We start from the raw sequence: 24083 nt of genomic DNA on the forward strand, positions 1-24083 counted from the left end.
TAAAAAAGTTAATTAGAAAAAAGTCAAATAAATATTAGAACATATTTATTTTCTTTTTAGGAAAATATACTGTAGTGTCTCTAATAAAATGTGAATAAATTACAAAAAACACCAATAATAATATAAAAAATTAAAAAGATAAAATACTAAAAAAATATAGAGCACTAACAAAATCTAAATAGAAAAAACTGTATATTTTATAAGATTAATCCTTGAATCTTTAATGTAATAAAAATTCTAAACGAATTTTTTTTATATTTAATTATTGTTTTTATACGCTTCTCAGAGATATCAAAACGAAGAATTCTTAAATGACTTTTTTTTCTATATAATAGACAACCAAATGTCCCTTTACGTGGAAATCTAAGCAACATATCGAGACAGGAAAATTGCACGATCGATACAAAATACCTAAAAAAAGTATTCGCTAAAAATGTTGTGCACATTCTGGGTCGTTTTCATTTTTTTTAACTATACATCTTTTAAATTTTCTTACAATATATATAATTTTTGTGTGTTTTTTTTTCATTCCTCCTTAATATTTTACGCACGGTAGGCACATATAGTTCGCGCGTTACGCACTTGTTCGCAACGTGTGCAACAGAAATTCACATATTGTGTGGAACAGAAAATTTGCCGCGGTGGATTTGACGTGGTAGGTTATTGTCATCTTCTGTCCGATGGGATTGGTTGGACGGGCGCGCGCCCGGTGATTAGTTTGTGTAGTGGTCGAACGAACCCAAGTATTCTAGAGCTGCTCTGTAGCAAAACTGGTACTGATCCTGTAAGAACAGATAGTTTAATTATATAATATAAAATAGTATACAGTGTGTACTACAAGTGTGTCAATCTTTGCATTAAATTCACCAGACTGAAGAAAACAACCATTCACACACACAATTAATTATACAGGGTGGTCCGAATAGTATTCTGGAAACTTCTGCAGCCTATTCTGCAGATAAAAATAAGTAAAAAAGTTCGTATACGCTTAGTTTCGAAGATATAGGGTGTAGAAGTTTAATTTTTATTTCGATTGATTGTTTGAGGTTTTTAACACGAGGAATTTGATTTTGATGTTAATATGACTCCCATTTGTAGGGAGCGCCACCTACATGTGTTTTAACTGTTTTGAAGTGTAATAACTTTTCGTCCGTACCTGTATAAAACTACTGCGTGAAAAAATATACATTCCCGTGACTTTTTATGTCAAAAATGTTCCTTGGTAAAAATCGCTACGACCAACCGTGCTCAAGACATTTATATAGAAATAATCAATACATGTAATTATTGACAAAAAATATACACGTGGAGCAGCAATATGATCTGTCATTTTTGAAATAAACCAATAACACTGGTTAAAAATAACAAGAGACGACGCATAACGGATTTATATTTAAACCCATCCATAGTTACATAGGTACTTAAAAAATATTAGAACCATTTTTTAGTAAAATAAATAGATTGGTATGGGACAAGAACAGTTAACCTAATAGGACTGCCCATTCAGCCAAAAGTGTCCGCCAGGTGCATGCGAAAACTACTCGCTTTGTGACGTCATTGTAGCCCTTGTCATGGTTATTAGTCATCCGGCAACCAATAATACACACACGTGCATTATTGGTTACCGAATGCAAAACGTTCATTATTTAGTTTATTTATTTAAACACCTTATATGTATGCAGTATAGAAAATTAACTGTATAAATCCTATTAAATACTCGGATAATGCATTTTTAAGAACAGCAGTTCCCAGCATCACCTTTTGCAAAAAATAATTAATAAACAAAATCGTGGGCACTTAGTATGCACTTTGTCACAATCCATAACACAAAATGAACGTATTTATACACTCTATAGCTCTAAAAACTTTAAAGACACCTTTTTCACATTTAAAATTGACAAAATAATTAACTCAAAATTTCTCAGCTGTTATTTTTATAAGTTTACCATAGGCAACTAATAATACACACTATCATGACAAGGCCACGATGGCTTTGACAAGGGCTACAATGATGTCACAACTGTCAGCTGAAGCGCGGGAAGAGGCGAACGTACGTCTTATGAGGATGAGCAATCCTATTAGTTTACCGTTCTTGGGTATGGGACGTCATCTGCTGTTCTTCTGTCATCGTCTGTCGAAATCTTACCTGAGAAAAAAAAACAGTGACTGAAATAATAAATTTGGGAAATTTTTTTTTTTAAATAGTCATAATTTTTTCTGCGAAAAAATGATAAAAAAGTGTCTGTTGAACTTTTGACACAAAAACATTTCAAATTTATAATTTCAGTCTAATAACTATTTAGTGGAACCATTACTCGTAACGATTTTTACTAAAGGTACGCATCCACTAATCGGCGTCGGACGGACGGTACGTATTGGATGAATCGGATTATTTAATTAACTACATTATTTGAATATGACTGCGTTCACCTATCGGCATCGAACCGACCGCACTTCGGCATTTCCGGACGGGATTCGAAAGACGAAATCAAAATCCGTTCCGTCCGGACACTGCCGATGCTGATAATACGAAAACCGACAAGTCCACGCAGGCATCGGCGCGATATTTCCCTTTCCAAAGTTTATTAAGAAGACAGCAAGGATTTGTATAGTTAGTTTGTGACTTTCTTCAACATTTTCTGAATGTAATTATGGATGTAGCAAGACTTATCACGATTGTGCAGGAGTATGAAGAAATTTACAATTTGCAACATCCAGAATATTCTAACATTCTTCGCACAGATAATATTTGGGATGAAATGGGAAAGAGAATGAATGAATCTGGTAAGTAAATATGTTTATTTACAATGTAGGAAAGCAATCGCCATGCCGTAATGTTTGTGTACCGGCATTGTTTATGTGATATTCCCCGAATCTTGGTCTTTTTATATTAATATTATGCACCCAACACGTCTTTCATTTTTTTACCTCTATACAAAAGTGACTTGTTTGCCCGCTAGAGGGCGTAGAGGGTAATCACATTTTTTCAGTTAATTTAAGAAACATTATTCCGATTTGAATGAGATTTTCGGTGTATATGTTTTGCTAAGTGCTTTAACATTTGACTTTCACAAAAATCAAGAAAAAATACGGGAAGGGTGAAAAGTACCCCCATCCCTACATAAATTTTGATGTAAATATTTTCCAACTCCACCGACAACAGATTTTCTTTCCGTAAAATGGCCCCTCTATTTTTTTACATTTTTTGTCTCTTGTAAAAAAAACCGCCACGTTGCACATTGTTTTTGAGAAAAACATTTTTGGAGAATTTATTTTTCCAAATCAGACGCGGTGGCGTATTTTTACAAGAGACAAAAAATGTAGTAAATACTAGAAGGACCATTTTATGAGAAAAAAAATCGGTCGCCGGTTTGAGCAAATTACAATCAATGCCGTCAGAAAGTGAGAAATAAATAAAAAATAACCTCAACATACCTTTGACCTAAGATATTCGGACTTATTTCTAACTTAGATCCTGAAATATTTTTAATAAACAGCACAATCTACGTACCTCTGTCTGTACCATAGCTGGCCGTTGTGTCCGAAGTATCCTAGCTGTCTGGAACACGTCTACCACACCTTCGTACTGCATTCTTTCCAAAACTATGCTCAGCGTAATGAAAACACCAGTTCTTCCAACTCCAGCACTAAAAAATCAAAATTTTATTCAAATATCTTTGTTACTCATTTATAAATTATTAAAATTTATTGTTAACTATCTCAATAAATATTACACTTATTCTTGGAGGGATATTATATAATGAATATGAGTATAGTCTGTCTTAGGGGAGGAGCTCTGACAGTGACAGTTCATTTTTTGGAAGTCATCTTTTGAAATTTTCATTTAGCCGTTGGACAGAGATATGTATGAATGAATCTAAGTATTTAACTCACCTGCAATGAACGGTGATAGGTCCATCCTGACCGAATTGCTCCTTAGTCTTGTGCACCTGACCAATGAAATCGATGAATCCGTCGCCCGATTTCGGCACTCCCTGTTCCGGCCAATCGGTGAACTGGAATTGGCGCATCGTCCTCGATGACCCGTCTCTGGCATCTGTCACTTTAAACTCCCTCAGTATGTACTGCGGCATGTTGTATTCAGCTATGGGATCGACTACGTAACAACCGTAACGTACTGACCTGTCGCTGGGCCAGTATTGATGACATTTCTCCTAAAAATACAATGACGTTTAGTTAAAGTAAAGTCCATCATATACTCAAAGATTATGATAAAGAATATATGACCACTTTTAGCTCGAATGTTTCAAATACGCTCGAATAGGGGGCTTAAATACCGTTAGACATGTACGACATGCTTTTAAAGCGCGCTTGAACCTTCAAGTCAATCCCACTTTTTTTCTGAGATCGACTTTAGTGAAGCTGGCTTGGAATCGAATATAATGGACTTGAATATAATATGGATCAAACATACAAACCCCAAATCATAGACAGAAAACACACAATGATAACAATACACAATATATAAACTTACAATTCCATACATACGAGGCCTTTCAGAAAAAATAAGAAGAAGGTAACCAATATAACATACAAACACAAAATACACTTAGATGCATTTTAACACACACCAAACCAATGAACACTGGACAACAAACAAAAAATGTAATCTACAAAATACCCTGTGAATGTGATAAATTTAACATCTAGACCCTTATATGTTCGAATTGAAGAACATCAAGATTATTTAAGAAAGACGACTTTCACAAATCTAAGATTTGTCAGCATTCATGGGACACAGGGCACAGAGTAGATTTTAACAACTCAATAATTATAATGAAAGAAGCGACGCCGATAAAAGAACGTCAACGGTTTTTGTAGACGTATCTGTTTTAAAAAAACTGAGTGTTCTCGAATAGTTGCATTTAGATATTTTAAATAGAGTTTTTTATTTTTTTCTTTGTTCTTTTGCTTCCGACGACGGAAAGAGATATACTTTCCGAACCTTAAGCATTTCTTTGTTCATTAGACAGATTTGTTTATTAGTAAACCACTGCTGACAATTAGTCTCCGTTGGATTAACGCAGCAGTGTTTAAAAAGAATAAGTTTTTTATTTTGTAGATTTTCTTACAGTTGCGAAATACCCATAGGACTTTTTTTGGAGAGATGAATCCGCCACATTTTTTATTATGAATCAAATCTCACCGCAAATAAAGTGAAATAAACGGTTGAAAATTAAGATCGAGATTGAAGCCTGCTTTAAGTGGATTTTGCTTGAAACACTCGAAATAAACGTGGTCATCTACTTAATTCTAATATCTAAAATACGACATAAATCTAAAATACTTCAATACTAAATGTTAAGGATTTAAAGTAAACTGCGGCAACCTCACATTCATTTGTGCGCCAGATTGACGTTGCCGCGCAACGACAGAACCAAGATGGTCGAGTCCGAGTAGTTGTCACTTAGGAGGATCTAAGCATGTTCTAAGTTAATTATAAGTTTTTTTTTGAAAATAAACGACTATAAGAGAAAATAGTAGGTTTATTATTAAACCCCGAACAAGGTCCTTTGAGCCGGATGACTCCAGCTACAACGAATCGACGATTATCCAGGAAAAGCAAGTGGTTTAAGTTTCCCGGTATGGTGATGGTGATGCTGACGAGTATTCCTGTTATTGCCCGGTGAGTTTTTCCATTTTTCCGTTTCCTAATTTACCTTTTGCCTTTATGGTCTTAATTATAGTGTCAAACGACTTCGATTTACTTTACGATTACGATTTTTAAATCAAAATACCGATATTTTAACGAAAGCCGCTTAAATTAATCGAACTTATCGAATATATATCGATTTACGAATGTTTTCCGAGCTATTAATATCTGATTTACGATTAATTTACGAATTATTTACCGAGTTATCCTTGAAATTGCGTACCGATGTACAGAGTGATTTTTTTATTGCACAGGGTGAACGATTAAACTTTATGCCTTTGGGAAAGCCTTTTGTGAGGTTATATCTATTATATATTATATTCTACCTATACTATAAGCTCATATAGCTGCCTATAGCGATTATTTCTCCAATATTTGGTCTATAGCGTTTCCTAGCGATTCCTAGAATAGTGGAATAGCGGTTGGCCGGGTCCAGGAGCGCTCGTAAGTGCTTTTATTTGACACATCAAGTTTTGCCGATGCACATCCGATTGTAACCTAATAAACGATAATAAACCTGTTTTAATTTACTTATTACTCCCCTATAATACGAAATAAATACATTTTCCTCGATTTTATGCTCGATTGCTTATGGTAAGTATACCTACTTTGTATAGTACTTTTTAATGCCATTTTCCATGTCTGAAGAAAAAAAGCTATTAAACCAAAAAATTGGTAGTATCAAAGGGCAACTTAATCGATTTTCCCAATTTGTTGATAATTTTAACCAAACTGATTACGTCGTTTTGGCTACACGTCTTGAAAAAGTAGAACAGAATTTTCTAAACGATTTCGATAACTGTCAAACACAACTAGAACTTATTTCTAGTGACGATGATACCTCCGACGATGCGAGGAGCGATTTTGAACAAAAATGCTACAGTGTAGTCGCTAAAGCAAGATCATTACTTCAAAATAACCCTTCAGCTGTGCAATCAAGCTCTTCTCAATCGACAATTTCCTCTCAAATAAGCACAGCTAACCCAGTTAAATTACCTCCGGTTAATATTCCTGAATTCGATGGGTCTTTTGACAAATTTTTACAATTTCACGATACATTTAAAGCTATAATATACGAAAATAAGTCACTGGCTCCTACCCAGAAATTTTACTATTTATTATCATCTCTAAAGGGTGAAGCCCTTCAAACGATTCAAGCTGTCCAAATAAGCGATTCTAATTACTTAATTGCGTGGAAGTTAGTGTGCGAAAAGTACCAAAATGACCGTCTAATAATAAATAGTCATATAGAATCGATTTTTGAATTACCGAATTTAAACCGAGAATCAAAAGACAGTTTATGTCATCTTGTACATACGGTACAAAAAAACGTACGTTGTTTGGAAGCATTAAACCAGCCTGTGCAGTCTTGGGACGCACTTTTAGTCTATTTAGTAAATTCTAAACTAGATAATACCACTCGCCGTGAATGGGAAAGTTGAATTAAGGTCTCAAATTTACCGACGTATACCGAGTTAATGGAATTTTTAAATAAAAAATGTCAAACATTAGAGGCCTTAACTGTTAACAATAATAATATCCCTACATCAAGTCGTCAGAAAACTCGCGGCCAGTCTTATTTGTCTTCTACTAATAATGCTTTTGTTCCCAAATGTTATTTATGTAAGGGTACACATTGGTTACACTTATGCGAAAAGTTTTTAAAAATTCCTGTTAAACAACGTTTTAATGAAATAAAAAATCTCCATTTGTGTACCAACTGCTTAAAACCAAACCATTTGCCAAAAGACTGCAGATCGGGTGGCTGCAAAAAATGCCAAAGGTGTCATCATACGTTATTGCACTACGAAAGTGTAGCTGAAAAGACAAATTCGAGCGCGATAGGAAAAACTAATTTAGCCCTTAAAAATATCGAGTTAAGGGACGAAACTGAACTTCCGATTGTCACTAGTTTTTCCAATGAAACTAACAACTGTTTTAGTAACGTGATTTTATCTACTGCAAACGTTTATATTTTCGATAAACAAAATAAGCCCATTTTATGTCGCGTTCTTCTTTATTCGGCCTCACAATCGAACTATATTACTTACAGTTTCGCCAAAAGGTTAAATTTGCAGTTAGAAAAAATTAATTTGCCAGTAAGCGGCATAAGTCAAAACCTAATTAATATTAAACACTCGACTACTACATCTATTATGTCAATTTATAATTCGTGTAGTTCTGACTTGCCTTTTCTGGTTATTGAGAAAATAACTGAAACTTTGCCGAACTTTACCTTTAATAAGAACAACATTGAAATTCCTAACAATTTGAAGTTAGCTGATATTCATTTTAACTATATATTTTTTATTCACTACTTTGTGTAGGGCAAGTTAAACTGGGCGATAATCTACCTTTGCTTCAAAAAACCCATTTAGGTTGGGTAATCTCCGGCCCTTTAACTTTGTATGCTCGACCAAAAGGTACGATTTGTAATTTAGCTATTAAAAACGAAAATGTTCAAACCCAACCCGAAAATGTATCTCTTTGTCCTTTGTGGTGGGCTGGCCCGCAATGGCTGTTAAACAATTGGCCTCAACAAAGCGACCCATGTGAGCTACCTGAACTTAAACAAAAAACTATCTTAACTTTTTCCTCTGTCGACGATTTTTCTATTTTAAATAAATATTCATCTTTTATGAAACTTAAACGTGTAGTAGCTTATTGTCTTCGTTTTGTTAAAAATAGTAAAACTGTCAAACCTAATAGAACCTTTAGTCCTTTATCAATTGATGAACTGGACGTATCATATTAAAACGCATTGTCTACATTGCACAACATCAAGATTTTCCCGCCGAGCTTCATGATTTACACAAAAATAACTCGGTTAATTCCAAGAGCCGTTTATCATCTCTTGATCCATTTTTAGATGAAAATCTTATTCGAGTAGGCGGACGTTTTAAAAATGCCGATGCCTCGTTCGGTAAAAAACATCCTTTTATTTTATGTAGTAAAAATCCTCTAGCCCGTTTAATAATCAATTTTGAACATAACCGTTTAATACATACTGGTCCTCAAGCGGTCTTAGCCAGTATACGAAGTCAATTTTGGATTTTGAACGGTAGAAACGCTGTAAAAGGTGTTATTCGGCAATGTATTCCATGTTTTAAAGCGCGTCCTAAGACAATTTGTCCCAAGATGGGCGACTTGCCATCGACCAGAGTTACAGCTAATAGGCCTTTTGCTATAAGTGGCGTTGATTTCTCTGGCCCATTTCTCGTTAAAGACGGCAAAACTCGATGTAGAATTTTAGTTAAATGCTATATATGTGTTTTTGTTTGTTTTGCCACGAAGGCATCGCATCTAGAGTTAGTTAGCGATATGTCTTTAGAGGCTTTTTTAAACGCACTAAAGCGCTTTATTTCCCGAAGGGGAATTCCTCAAGAAATTCGATAACGGTAGCTATTTTAAGGGCGCGGCTAACGAACTTGAAAAAGTATACCAATACATATCGAACAATAGTTCTGAAAATATTCGCCACTTTCTACAAATAAATAACATCAAATGGTCATTTATACCTCCTAGGTCACCCCATTACGGCGGCTTGTGGGAGGCTTGTGTTAAATCCGCGGAATTTCATATGAAACGTGTCTTATTAGACTCAAATTTGACATTTGAGCAGTTTTACACTGTAATTGTCCAAATTGAAGGCATCCTTAATTCCCGGCCTATTACTCCTTTATCCGACAATATTCACGATTTTCAACCTCTTATCCCATCCCATTTTCTCATCGGTCAAATGACCACTTCTCTGCCACAAAAGTTTACCCAAATTACTCAGCATGTTTGGGCAAGATGGCATCAAGAATACCTGTCCAGCTTGCAGCAGAGATTTAATGGCATGATGGTCTTGTTGAAGAAAGACGATTAAAAAGGGACATTTAAAGCGAAAGGGACATTTAAAAGGTCCTTCGCGAAAGTGTGCCCTCTTCCATGCTCCATGGAAAACTAAGTTTTATGTTTTTTTCTATGTGTTTCTCTACTTTATACTTGTTGCTGTATGTACTTGTATCGTACTTGCAAAGATTGTATTAGTATTTATTATTTTATGCACTTGGTGCTGTATCTGTTTGACACTTCATGTAGGTGCTTGATATTGTACTTATTACTGTACTTATGTATTATTTAGTTAATGTACTTTCTGTATTTGTTGAAACCGTTTCTCAACGACTTTCAAGGGGGGCGGTATATGTTAAGGATTTAAAGTAAACTGCGGCAACCTCACATTCATTTGTGCGCCAGAGACAGAACCAAGATGGCCGAGGGCGAGTAGTTGTCACTTAGGAGGTTCTAAGTTAATTATAAGTTTTTTTTGCAAATAAATGACGATAAGAGAAAATAGTAGGTTTATTATTAAACCCCGAACACTAAATATATTCTTCAAAGAATCTTACCCTTCCCATCTCTTTCAGTTTAGTAAGCATAACGATGATGGTGGAGTTATGCTCCCACAGCATTCTCCAAAGATCGTCGGTGGTGTCAGGCAACGGTCCTTGTGTAGCTATGTAAGCTTTTCGATAACGATAACCATCCAGAAAGCTGGCGTTGATATAATCCGAACCTTCAACGTTCCTGATTGGCTGCAGACATACCCTGGTACTTTCGTATGGTAAGATATGTACTAATCTGTAACAAAATATCAAGTGTAAGTACTTATAATCATAATATAAGCCTAACACTAAAAAATTGGTCAAGTGCGAGTCGGACTCGCGCACGAAGGGTTCCGTACCATTCATTATCTATACAACATTAGAGACTATATTATTATAAACTTTTTTCCGATTTAGCTGAAATTTTGAATGCGCGTATCAGTAATTTAAAAAAAAATGAAAAAACACATTACTAAAAATTGTATTAATCAATAATATATATGTAAAAAGTAAAAATAAATATGTAAAAATTAAAAAAAAACGATTAAAAAAAGTTGCCTTGATTAGGATTCGAACCTGCCTTACTACGGCTCCAACATGCAGCAGCGTAAAGTCCTAACGCTTTAACCACGCGGCCACCGAGGACTTGAAAGATTCTATGTAAAATTCTTACTTAAAAGATAATGTTTAGTGAAAGTACTTTTTTATTTATAAACATTTATTTAATTCTGTTTTTAATATTTGTTCTTATAGCGGCAACATAGATACATTATCTGTAAAAATTTCAACTGTCTAGCTATAACGGTTCATAAGATAGACCTTTGTGACAGACGGACGGACAGCGAAGTCTTAGTAATAGGGTTCCCGTTTTTACCCTTTGGGTTCGGAACCCTAAAAAGCATCGATTTGTTTTTGTATTAGACTAATACGGAGCGATCAACAATGATTGAAATAGTTGGGTAAATTGTGTTAAAGCATTTTAGGATTAGTGATTGATACTGATGTTAAATTCTCGGAGGATAAAAAAAATTATCGATCTAAAAATTATAGCAAATTATTATAGCAAATTATTATAGCAATCTTATTGTGACAAGTTGGTAACTTACCTATTTTTGTGCTTGTTGCATGGCAAATTTGCCGTAACGAAGCGCAAAGAATCAGTCTTTATGTTGCTCAATTTCTTGAATTCGTGCTCCATTCCGGTAATGTTCTCTCCAGGTTCCAACTGCATTAGTTTTTGGATGTGCGAATGTAAGTTCCTGGCTGGAACTTCGGTCAAACCGCAGATATAGGCCTAAAAATATTAATCAGAGTATTTTAGAGCTATATTTAGATACTTAGTCATAAAATTGTGAATTATCAGAAGCGCTATAAGTATCATGTAATCCCTGTTTACCCGAACTGTATTCCGGAAATTTCGGCAGCATATTCTGCAGATAAAAATAAGTAAAAAAGTTCGTATAAATGTATGTCTTAAAATGCTTAGTTTCGGAGATACAGGGTTTAGAGTTTTCATTTTTATTTCGATTTTTTCAAATAATTTATGAAGTAACGTCAATATTTAGATGAAAATTGGTGTCTGGGGTTTTTTTGACGTGAGAAATTTGATTCTGATGTCAATATGACTCCTACTTGTAGAGGGCGCTACATATTTTTTAACTGGTTTGAAGAATAATAACTTCGTCTGTCCCTGTATAAAACTACTGAGTAAAAAAGTATACATTAACGACTGTTTTTATGTAAAAAAGATCTCTTGGTAAAAATCGCTACGAGTAATGGTTCTGGAGATATTTGGAATCAAAATGATCAATACTTGTCATTGACATAAATTAAACATGTTGACTAAATAGTTATTAGACTGAAATCATAAATTTGAAACGTTTTTGTACCAAAAGTTCTTTATCATCATTTTTTCTCGGAAAAATTTATGATTAATTTAAAAAAATAAAAACTTCCCAAATTTATTATTTCAGTCAAATAACTATCTACTCAAAGTGTCGCGTCCTCCTTGGAAATAAAAGCCGTATTTATTTACATATATACAACCTTTATTAAATACTGAGCTTACTTGCAACTAATAATAAACAAAATCCACGAATAAATGATTAATTAAGAAAGAGAATGGAATAGCGTAAATTATACAAAACCCGGTACGACTCCGCCTTCCGCTTCCTTTTAAAATCTATACGATACTAAAGACTAAAATCCCAAATATTCAGTTTTCTAAAAAATAAGGCACATGTTTTTAACTCAGTACCTACTTCAAAAGCTACTTGAACTACGTCCTCGAAGGAACCCTTGTCTTCGGTCATAAATTAATAGACAAGAGTTCCCAAAACCAACCGTCACCAACAGTAAATCCATAAACTTTCACTTTTGAATAGGATCGAGAAAAACATGTGCATCTTAAACTGAAATTACCTTTATTCTAAAAAATGTAACAGAAATTGTTCCCTAAAAATATATACTGGCTCTGACATCCTCCCACCTGAGTCCATTTTACTACACTAATGTGGACTCACTTAATCAGAGACAGTCGCAGAATCTTAAAATCTTAAGTCGAGCTATTACATTACATACATGGCATATTGAACAAACCAAAAAAAAACATCAAATCTTGTTCACAAATTAAGATAAATTATATGCAGTAAAATCTACCAGTCCACCAAATGTACAGAGTTTTATAATATACCGTATCTCTTGGGAGATTTTACTTCACGCCCACTTCGCGTCACTACCACTTTTTCGACGGATGATTTACTTTCATTCACTCCCGATTTCGCGGCACATTTTCCCGCACTTGCCTTGGTCACTACAGGAGGTGCTGGATCCTGGTTGGCCCCGGTCTGCTCAGGGTGAGTCAAATCATCCAAAATCGCGTCGAAAATAGCGGGATCACTGCATTCCAGAGGATATAGTCGTTGAATGGGTCGTAGGTACATCCCTTTACTTGTGATGACCTTTGCAAGGCGAGCTTTGTCATCTTTTCCCCGGATCACTTCTGCTACTCTCCCCATTGGCCAATCCATGCGTTTATCCTGGTCATTTCCCACCAGGACAACTTCTCCTACCGTAACTTTCCGTCCACCGTGGCGCTTTTGAGCAAGGTGTAACTGCCCCAAGTATTCGCTACGGAACCTTTTTTGCAGATCTTCTTTTAATTTAAGTTTGTAAACCAATCTTCTGCAAAGAGTTTTCCGGTCAACATCGTCGATGTCAGGAACACCACACTCTTTTATGTCTCTCAAGAACATCATCGGTGTTAATGGAGTCAGTTCATTGCGTCATTGCTGCTAAAAGTTAAGGGCCGCGAATTTATTACCGACTCACAATCACAAATCACCGTTGACAAGTCCTCGTAAGTAAGTGAAGTTGACCCAACACTTTTCTTAACAACGGTTTCAGAATCCCGATGAGTCTTTCCCAAAACCCGCCCCACCACGAACCCGTTGGGGGGTTAAACCGCCACGTAATGCGTTGTACGGCACTTTCTTCGGCGATTTTCGTAAAGTCTAAACGTGAAAACGCGTTATCAGTCCCAACAAAGTTTGTCCCGTTATCACTATAAATTGTTTTCGGCCGCCCCCGTCTAGCAATAAAGCGTCTTAATGCTCCCGCACCTATCCATCTCGGAATTCTTATTTCAATCAAAAATGGGAGTTCTTCCATCCATGATCGAAAGTTCTTGGCCATTTCTTCGTCAACTGGAGTGTCCCAACCTATGGATTTCTCCCACGTCTGTTGCAGTAAAATTTTAGGGTACAATGTAGCAGGACAGGTGAACCCTATCGGATCGAATAGTCGTTGAGCCAATGATAACATAAATCTTTTGTCACCGGCCTACTAAGCATTTCGGCAAAGTTTTCTAGCTCCAACCTAAGGCTTAAGGTGTCTTTGGTGGTATCCCATGTCATACCAAGTACCGTGGTACCACAGTAGAATTCGTTTGGTTGCACTTGGTTGGTATACTCCACCCTCTCAAATCAAATGCTCCTTCAGCCATTATTGAAGACGCCTCGTTAATAAACTTTACCAAAAGCTCCTCATTTGCGACGCTTGTCATGCAATTATCGACATAAAAGCTCTTTAATAATTGTTGCACTGTTCCTTCTGAATAATGTGTACCTGCCTTTTGCAGCATCTGGGTCAAGTGATATTCTAGCGTGGCCCCTAATAAAAATGGGCTACTGTTAATGCCAAACACCACCCTTCGGTGCCGAAAAATTTTTGACCACCGTCTTTATTGACCCATAAAAATCGTAGGTAGTCCCTGTCGGTCTCGTGTACACCGATCTGTAAAAGGCTTTTCTAATGTCCGATACCACTCCAATTTTATTGGTCCTGAATCTCAGAAAAATATTCGGAATTTCCTCTATAAGGTTTAACCCTTTCTCGAGACACTGGTTTAAAAGAGGGTTTATATTTTTCTTTAGCTGATGCATCAAATACCGGCCGAATTTTCGTTGTGCTCGATTCTTTGATAACCGGCCGGTGTGGCAGATAATGGGCCTGGCCTGTATTCGTCTGAGGGACTTCTTCGATTATGTTTTCCGCAAGCCATTCTTCAAAAACCCTGTCATATAATTCGAAAAGTCCATCCTTGCGTAACTTGTTAACAGTGTTGTCAAGTCTTTTCCTGGCAAGATTGTAGTTATTCGGCAATTCTGGGCGATCCTCTAACCAAGGTAGGCGGACTTCGTACCTGGACTCGCCATTGACGGTAATTGTCTTTAAAAATAAATCCTTTGCTGCCAAAGCGCTTTCTTCCCGTGTCATTTGCTCCGATGAGTCCACGATGCCTAACGTCTCCAGTTTCCACAAGTTGGCCAATGATGTGTCATTGACGAAAAGACTTAAAGCCGACAAAGTTTCGACACTATTACGTCCTTCAGGTATCTTGCCCATCAAGGTCCAGCCTAATAGGGTTTCTACTGCCACCAAACCACATGGCAAAATATGTCTTCGGCCCGTGTACAACTTCCCCGCCACATCTGCACCAATCAACACCTCAATAGGTGACAGGGTCGAAGTATCCGAAAGCACAATACCCAACCGACTCATTTCTTCCAACCAAACTCCATCAAAGATAGGCGAAACCGCATTGCAAATGACGTCCTGGTCAAGAGCTTCGAAAGTACAAGCATAACTATTATGTCGTAAATTAATTTCATAAGCGTTATGTTGCCGCATGATCTGACTTCCCCAAACAATCCATGTAACAAATTTATCTTTTGTTTGGGGTGTAACCTAACAAAGTGGCCGTTGACCCTAAAATGTACGACTTCTGGGAACCAGTGTCGATTAAAACCCGTACAACTTTGGAGCGCCCTGTTCCGTATAATTGTACGCGGAGGGTTTGCAAAAATACCTGGGTGTTCGTGCTGTGGTTGGCTACTAATACCTGGCTGGCGTCTGCATTGGTCGTGATGTCCGATGTAAGTGGTGGTTCTGTGACTTGTGGTATACCTTTCGCCAGCCCTGGACACATAATTTCCATATGTGATTTACCACAAGTGACACATTTTACTCTCATGTGACATCTTCGTGAAATATGCCCGATTTTGAGACACCGAAAGCATGCACCGGAATCGCCCAACTTGTCGCGTTTCTGTTCGACTGACAACTTCTTTGCCCGAAAACATTTGACGCTTTCATGCGAATTGTTGTTACAGAAAACGCACTGCGGTTCCCCTGGTGTTATTTGCTAAGCCTGATGCAGTTGGCACAGACCTAAACTTCACGTTCCCGCTATTATCTACACCGGTATTCCTATGTTCCAAATTCTTCTTAGTTTTATTTAAACCTGATCCTAAACCAAACCCTTCCATCGCCAAACATACATGTTGTTTGTTTTCTACCTCGTGTCTTAAAAATAACATTAGACTTTTTAGGCGGTCTTCTAAACTAGACTCCCCGTTACCCTCAGTGACCGTTGACGTACGTTGCCAAATACGAAGGAGGTCCGGCGGGAAACACGATTCGATTAATGGAAACAGCATAGCCGCGTACTTATCGGAAGTAATGCCGAGTGTTTCCAACGCACGTAATTGCGTCTCTATTTTATCGTATAATAAAGAGATCTCGATTTTTTCGTTCGACGTAGCGTTTCTTATTATTAATTTCAACAACTCACGCACATAAACTTCGATTTGAAGATCGTCCCTACCGAATCGCGCTTTTAAGCAATCGACTATCTTCAAATAATTAGTACCCGTCGCGGGAAAACTGTCCACTAATTGTCTGGCACGGCTTCCGGCAACCGTTGCTTGAACTAAATATTCGACCTTGTCACTTAAGTCCAAATCAAGATCGTCATGAATTTTCCTAAATTGGGACCAAAACGGAAGCCAGTCTTTAATAGTCCCATCAAACTTTTTAAACTCCAGCACCGGTAACTTAAATTTACGCCTACCTGGTTCAATAACTGTTTGTTTACCGCTACATGAGTGGTTCGACCTCACCTCGGCAGCCAACGCGGGTGGCTTGAAGAACTCCTCACAGCGTATACACAGATCACAAAACTTGTGCTCATAGGTGTCGTTTCCTTCAGTCTCTGTCAATAAATCCTTTTCGCTAACGTCTTCTTCCAGCATCGTATTGAAAATCGTCTCATCCAGTTTTTTGAGACTATCATGTTTTTGCTGGAGAATGTTCCACGAAACTTGTACAAGCCGACTTTCCACTTCGCCTTTAGATAGCAAATCTGAAAGCTCATTTGCCACCTTCGTAAAAGAAGTGCGAAGTACTTTGCGATTTTTCCTTTGTTGTTCCATATTTGATCACGCAACAAACACAACCCGTAAACCACACGTTAGTTACCGCAAAGTTCAGCGAGTATCGCCCTAATCACTTACACGCGAATTCGCTTTCGAATAACAAAAAAGTTACAAGTTCAGCCACAGTCCTGTCACGGTCGCCACTAAATGTCGCGTCGAAAAAACTACCCGTCTTAACAACACGTCTCCTTGGAAATAAAAGCCGTATTTATTTACATATATACAACCTTTATTAAATACTGAGCTTACTTGCAACTAATAATAAACAAAATCCACGAATAAATGATTAATTAAGAAAGAGAATGGAAAAGCGTAAATTATACAAAACCCGGTACGACTCCGCCTTCCGCTTCCTTTTAAAATCTATACGATACTAAAGACTAAAATCCCAAATATTCAGTTTTCTAAAAAAATAAGGCACATGTTTTTAACTCAGTACCTACTTCAAAAGCCACTTGAACTACGTCCTCGAAGGAACCCTTGTCTTCGGTCATAAATTAATAGACAAGAGTTCCCAAAACCAACCGTCACCAACAGTAAATCCATAAACTTTCACTTTTGAATAGGATCGAGAAAAACATGTGCATCTTAAACTGAAATTACCTTTATTCTAAAAAATGTAACAGAAATTGTTCCCTAAAAATATATACTGGCTCTGACACAAAGTGTTAATATTTTGTCAATAGTGACATGTGTTGACTATTTATGTCCTAAATAATTTGAGAACGGTTGCTCGTAGCGATTTTTATCAAGAGATATTTTTTAGGTAAAAAGTCAAAATGGAATTCGGAAATGTTTATATTTTCACTCAGTAGTTTTATACAGGTACGGACGAAAAGTTATTACTCTTCAAAACAGTTAAAACACATGTAGACTATCATAATTCTCATATATCAATAAGAGTCATATTGAGATTAAAATAAAATTTCTCACGACAATAAACTCCCAGACACCAATTTTCATCCAAATATTGACATCACTTCACAAATTATTAAAAAAAATCGAAATAAAAATGAAACTTCTACACCCTGTATCTCCGAAACTAAACATTTTAGGACATACATTTATAAGAACAATTTTGCTTATTTTTATCTGCAGAATATGCTGGCGAAGTTTCTGGAGTATAATTCGGACCACCCTTATAAAACCCTTATAAACATAATATATGCCCTTTAGGGACTTTAGACAGTTAAAGTTGTAAAACATACCTCTAACAAAGCGTCGTGAATGAAGATGTACTGATCTTCAGTTTGGACCATGTAGTTCCTTTGTGCTCGCAGACAGGTTACATGACCGTATATATCCACGGTTTTTTCATGTCTCATACGTTCCAACATGGAATCGATAACAATGAAGCAACCTAGATTAGATTATTTGCACATTAAGCTTAACAGGCTTATTAAAAATATGAGTAAAAATAGAATAAAATGGAATAAATCAAACTATTAAAAATAAGTATATGAGATACTTAATAAAAGTTGGAAAATTTTGTAAAATATAGCAGAAAAAATTATAAATGCTGTGTGCTATTTAAAAAAATTGAGATTTTTTAATTTTAAGTAGTTGAAATTCATAAATATATTTTGAACACCCTGTACCTAGCATCTAACTAAAATATCTTTATATACATATTTTTTTTTATCTCTATAAAATTCTTCTACCAAATTTTAGTAGTTTATCTAACTTCAGAAACAATGGCATCATCCTCAGAAACATGTTCTAGTTAGAAATATAACTAAATAAAGCCAGCTTTTAGCTTTTATAACTGTATGAATTACTAATAAGTAGAAATTCAGAACTTTAAATAAAATTTCAACCTAAGTGCTTAAAAATTCATGCATGTTTTGAAACACAGCGAAGTAGTAAGAAATTTTAATCATGTATAACTAAATAAAAGTAAATTTATTTATTCAACTCATTAATTATAAATCTAAATATATCATGACCATCTTGTTAGAAAAAGTTACAAAAAACGACACATTTAAATATTATCTTTAAATTGTATACCGGGTGCGTCTCAAAAATGGCTCACCCCTATAACTTTTTTATTTTTTCAGATAAAAAATCGAGATTTGGTATGTTAGTATATGACATAAATTAGGATTGATTGACGTATCCAATTGTTTTCGGTCACTTTCTGTTTCACAGGAAATAGGACTACCAACTTTTTATTTCCAAAAGGCACCCACGGTATTTTGTTACTTTATTTGATAGAAAATGACACTCTGATTAAAATGACATATGATATGTCAGCATTTGAAATTTTCGAATATGGTTTATTTGAAATTGCAACATGCGATTCATAACGACAATTTGACTCGAAATACCAAGTGCGTGGTATCAAATTATTCGTAAAAAAATGCTTTTTCCAAATATGCTCATGAGCCACCCTCGTTTCATTTGAAAAAATTAAGATATGATTAAAAATACAATTTGGCGATCTTTTAACTGGTCAGGACAAGACACTAAAAACATTATACGATCAAATCTATTTTTCCAAGACTCCTTGAATAAAAATTAGTGTGTTTAACACAGCCATGGCACTCTAGATTAAAATTTAAAATACAATTTTGTTTTAAGCGAATATTTCAAATTTGATACAAAGATTTTATATCATCCTATCCTTGTATATGAATATAAACAAGGATCCTATTCAGAGTATCATTTTCTATCGAATAAAGTAAAAAAAACCAAGGGCGCTATTTAAAAATCACAAGTTGTAGTCATTTCCGGTGAAACAGGAAGTGGTCGAAAAAAACTGAATACGTCAATCAATCCTAATTTATTTCAAAAATAAAAAAAGTTATAGGGGTAGTTAAATCAGTCAAGCCTAGATAAATTATTTCTCAAATGAGTCAAATGTCCAGTGGAAAAGTAAAGTATTTTGGTGTATTGTGGTAAATTAGTGTTTTATTTTGCAGCTCAGTTGTAAATAAAGAATTATTTTTATTACAGAACTTACCGGTCCTTCCAACACCAGCCGAACAATGCACAACAATAGGCCCGGCATCGGGCGGATTCAAACTCCTCACTCTTCTTAAAAACTGCAAGAAAGGAGCCGGATGATCGGGCACACCATGATCAGGCCAAGCAGTGAACTGCAATTGCTTCACTTCCCTCCCTTCAGGATAACCATCTTTTTGTATCTGGAACGTTCTGATACAGTATGTTGCCAGTTCCTGAACGTCTGTTATGGTGACCGACATGCATGTACCATAAAGCTCTGTTCCCCTCGAAGGCCAGTACTGATCACACTTGATTCTAGTTCGTTCTTCCAGCTTGGTCATCATTACTATAGTTGCTGCTTTGAGTTCCCAACACATCCTCCAGAAATCTCCGAAAGTGTCTGGCAGTGGACCTTGAGTAGCCACGTAAGCATTGTGTTTTCTATATCCGTCGCAATAATTCGCGTTTATGTAGTCCGATCCCCTTCTACCATCCTCTGTAGGAAGTATAACTCGACTGTGATCATAAGAAATAACGTTAGCGTATCTATTCTTAGGCTTGTTGGCGTCCATGTTTGAAAACTCCCATGTGAACGTCTGTCCAGGCTCGATACTTTCGTACTCCTGTGAGAACTTTAGATTGTCGTTAGCTTTGAGTCTCTCAATGTGATTGGCCAGTTCTGACACAGGAATAGGCGGATGCGAGATCATAGCAGGAGTCTGGAAGTTTAACCTCCTCATTTCAACCGGGTCGCTGGGGGCTATGCTACTGTTCAAATCCGCGGGGATAAGAGGCTTAGTAACGGCAGCTTGGTCGGGGGCTTTACATGGCTGTCTTCTACGCCGGAGAATGAACAGAAGAACTAGGATTGAACACAAGAGCATCGCGGTGATTATAGGTCCGATGATCCACAGATATGTAGCTTCTTTTCTTTGCGAACTGACCTTAACGTCGTTGTCTGTCGGGGCGTTAGGATTAGGTCTTATCGGAGGATCTCCAGGCGGAGGTGGATGCATATCCAGAGATAAAAATTCCGAAAACGGACTGCTAGTGTATAAATGCTTCTGAGGCGTATCCACGACCGCGCGGACAAAAATCCTGTACCTCTTCCCGTGCTGCAGCTTGTAATTGACCAAACCATCCGTGCTTTCGCCCGTACCCAAGTGAAACGTATACGGAATGCTCCTTTGCGGAAATTTGGCAGCGATGTAAGGCAAGTTGGGTTCTTCAGGCACTTTTTCAATGTTGGCGATGAGGTCGTTGGTTAGGAACTGGTCAGGGTTCATGTGAATGGTGGACTTGTCCTCGGGCACGACGATGAGATAGTAATGACTGATCGGACCGTACTCTTCGGAGGCCTGGGGCAAGATCACGTGGATCTCCTCGCCGTTGACCACGCCGTAAAAGTCGGGCTTGACCATGGGCTGGGGGGCGGCCATTTGGGTGGTAACGGTGATTTTTGTGGGTGGGCGGTACGAGTTATCACTAGGTATGGCGCTGACGTTTACGTTGTACGTTGTGAACGGAGACAGTTCGTTGATGGTGTGAGATTTAATGTCGTCGCCCAGGATTACCTCGACACGAGGAATGTTCTGGGTTTGGGTTATTCCTTGCGAGTCAACGAACTCCTTGATAGCGTCGAAAGAAATTTTGTACTTGATCGGATTGAGTCTGATGGGCGGTGACCAAGAGAGCGTCATCGAGTGCGTAGTAACTTCGTGAGCGCGTAAGTTTAAAGGAACATCTTCAGGCTTAACCTTCGCCGTTACTTTCTCAGATAATCTTCCTAAAGCTACACCTAGACCACCACCTTTAAGTCTGGCAGCTACGGCAATAGCATACTGAGCGTATTTCTCCAAGTTCACTAAGTCAGCAGAGGTGGTAAGACTGACCGATTTTTGCTGCCATTCGTCCAAGTCTTCTACTGCGGTCATAGTATAAAATATCTGGTATCCTATGACTTTGTTTCGGGAAGGAACTGCCTCCCACCATACCTCAACGCTAGACTCCGATGTCGCAACAGCTTTCACTGCCATAGGAGCCCTACCAATGTCTTTATCCGTTTGTATAGTTTGTTTCTCGCTGTTTGGACCAGCTCCCTGGTTGGTATAGGCCTTAATATGAAATACGTACTCAGTATTTTCTTCTAAATTAGTAAACACTGCTTTCGTTTTGGTGACATTGCGAACAATAATGTTATTGTGGTCGGATTTCTTGTGAAATTCGATGTCATACTTCACGATTTGTCCGTTCCTGTGCTCCCTGGTAGGGGGATCCCACGTTACGCACACAACGTCTGGGGTTTGGAACCGATAGGTTATGTTGGTAGGGGGTCCAGTGGGTGGTCCTTCAGGGGTGTGCAGGTACTGAATGTTTTCTTGACCGGTACCAATGTTATTAATGCCGGCGACTCTAAATTCGTATTCCACACCGCGTTCGAGGTCGTTGATACGATATTTCTGGGTTGAAGTGCCTTTCAATTGAACGTCCTTTAAGAGTTGTTCTTTTACACCGTATCTCAGTCTGTATCCTTTGAGTTCGCCGTAGATTTGAGAAGGTTTCATCCATTCTAGTTCTATTGTGACCGTTGGCTCTCTTTCGAGGGTTCTAAAAAGAAATTATTAATTTATTGAAGTGAATAAATTAAATGGTTCTAATTATATAAATTACACACTTTATATTTTTCAGTGATAGAAAATGACAATATTATGATATAACTACTGACGTTTTTAGAAAAATATAAATTGATTCGAATTAAATTGTGGTATTTAGTATAAGAAAAAAGAAACCTATAAGTCGAACAAAAAATACGAACGAAATCTCTCAAGTGGCAATAGGCTGGGACACCTGGCAAGAAAGAAGGACAACAGATGAACCACAAAAATTACACATGGTATCCACGAAGAATTAAGAGACCTAGAATAAGACCAATCCTAAGATATTAGGAAATCTTGGACACGTTTAGTCAACCATGGACCCAGTTACAAAGATATTATGTAAATATGTGAGGAAGGCTACACCAAAGTTGGAAATGGTTGAATAAGCTGAAAATGGTGATGGTGATGATTTAGTATAAGACTTTTTTTCATATTTTATTCATATATAGGGAAATTAAAATAACTTTGGTTGCACATCATAATACGACCACCAGCAAACTCCATAAGACGACGACGCATGGTGTCATTGATGACGTGCAACGAAAGTTGTTTTAGTTTCCCTTTATTTCCCTTACTTTATAGTTAACTCAGGTCTGTTAGGTACTCCCCCAGGTGTTTTGATTTTGACAGGGTTGCTTCTGTCGCCATCGCCCTTTCTGGTCAAGGCGGCTACTTGAACTGCATAGGTGGTATCGGGTTGTAGACTGGATATGTTTAGTTCCAGAACTGAATCTCCGGAAACTTCAATACGTATTGGTTCGTTCAGAAAGTTCTTGCTCTGGAAAAACGGCAGATTAAAAATCAAAAAGTTAAACCATTTAAAACTCGAGGCATTGTAATTTACCATTTCATTCATATTTCTCTCATATAACCAACTACGTTACCACATTTTTACCCAATAAAATACATTAAAGAATAGACTCATAGAAGTGTTGGAAAGTAACTACTTATTCGTTACTCAAATACTCGTTACTCATCGATATCCGAAGTAACGAGTAACGAATTTAAAACAATATGATTACTTTGATTATTACTACTACTTATAGTATTTATCATTTATCATGGATCGCACTGATATGTATATCTAATATGTATAATAGTTGTAGTCAGTAAATGTAATCAAATGCGAATTATATGAAAATATAATTGTATCTACGTATTACATATACAGGGTGACTTTTCTACGATGTTCTCTATGGGTATCTCGGAAACTACTGCAGCTCTCTAGTATTCAGCTAAATGGGGAAAAATAATTTTGTGGGGTTATAAATATGCGCCTTTCAAACTTTTTTGAAAAAGTTCATGGATTACTAGATATTTCGAAAAAAATAAATTTCGGTTATTTTAAAAACGGTCCCAAATTCCAGTATAATCGATTTTAAACAAAAAAATTTCAGATAAAAATTGTAGATTCTAATAATTTCTTAATTAGATTGTGTTCTCCGTTTTTTTCTAAAGCCTGTCATTTTTGACATATGACACAAACATATTTTTTTTTAAATGAAACCTATAGTTGGCCATAACCTCATAAAAAGCATAATTTTTAAAGCTCTTCGGCGATATCAGCTATAATATGTTTTTCTCGAAAAGTTGTTTGACTAATTTCACTTAGTTGGCATGATATTCTTATTCTATTATGATTTAAAACTTATAAAGAAAT

At 36.6% G+C, this 24083-nt stretch overlaps 1 protein-coding gene across 5 annotated transcripts in view; it reads right to left on the bottom strand.

The window, feature by feature from the left end:
* LOC115884406 (tyrosine-protein phosphatase Lar) overlaps positions 1–24083 on the bottom strand; it is a 693925-nt gene continuing 669842 nt past the window's right edge. For all 5 annotated transcript variants that reach the window (XM_030902968.1, XM_030902964.1, XM_030902967.1 and 2 more), the window contains 8 exons: positions 22999–23201; positions 19783–22373; positions 18029–18180; positions 11151–11338; positions 10069–10300; positions 3895–4175; positions 3512–3647; positions 1–782 (listed from right to left, as the gene is read on the bottom strand). In XM_030902968.1, coding sequence (XP_030758828.1) covers positions 714–782; positions 3512–3647; positions 3895–4175; positions 10069–10300; positions 11151–11338; positions 18029–18180; positions 19783–22373; positions 22999–23201 — 3852 coding nt within the window. In that variant the 3' untranslated portion in view covers positions 1–713. The remainder of the gene's footprint in view (positions 783–3511; positions 3648–3894; positions 4176–10068; positions 10301–11150; positions 11339–18028; positions 18181–19782; positions 22374–22998; positions 23202–24083) is intronic.

The sequence above is a fragment of the Sitophilus oryzae genome, unplaced genomic scaffold (genome assembly GCF_002938485.1).
Source record: "Sitophilus oryzae breed Bouriz unplaced genomic scaffold, Soryzae_2.0 scaffold_246_pilon_pilon, whole genome shotgun sequence".
NCBI classification, from domain to species: Eukaryota; Metazoa; Arthropoda; class Insecta; order Coleoptera; family Curculionidae; genus Sitophilus; species Sitophilus oryzae.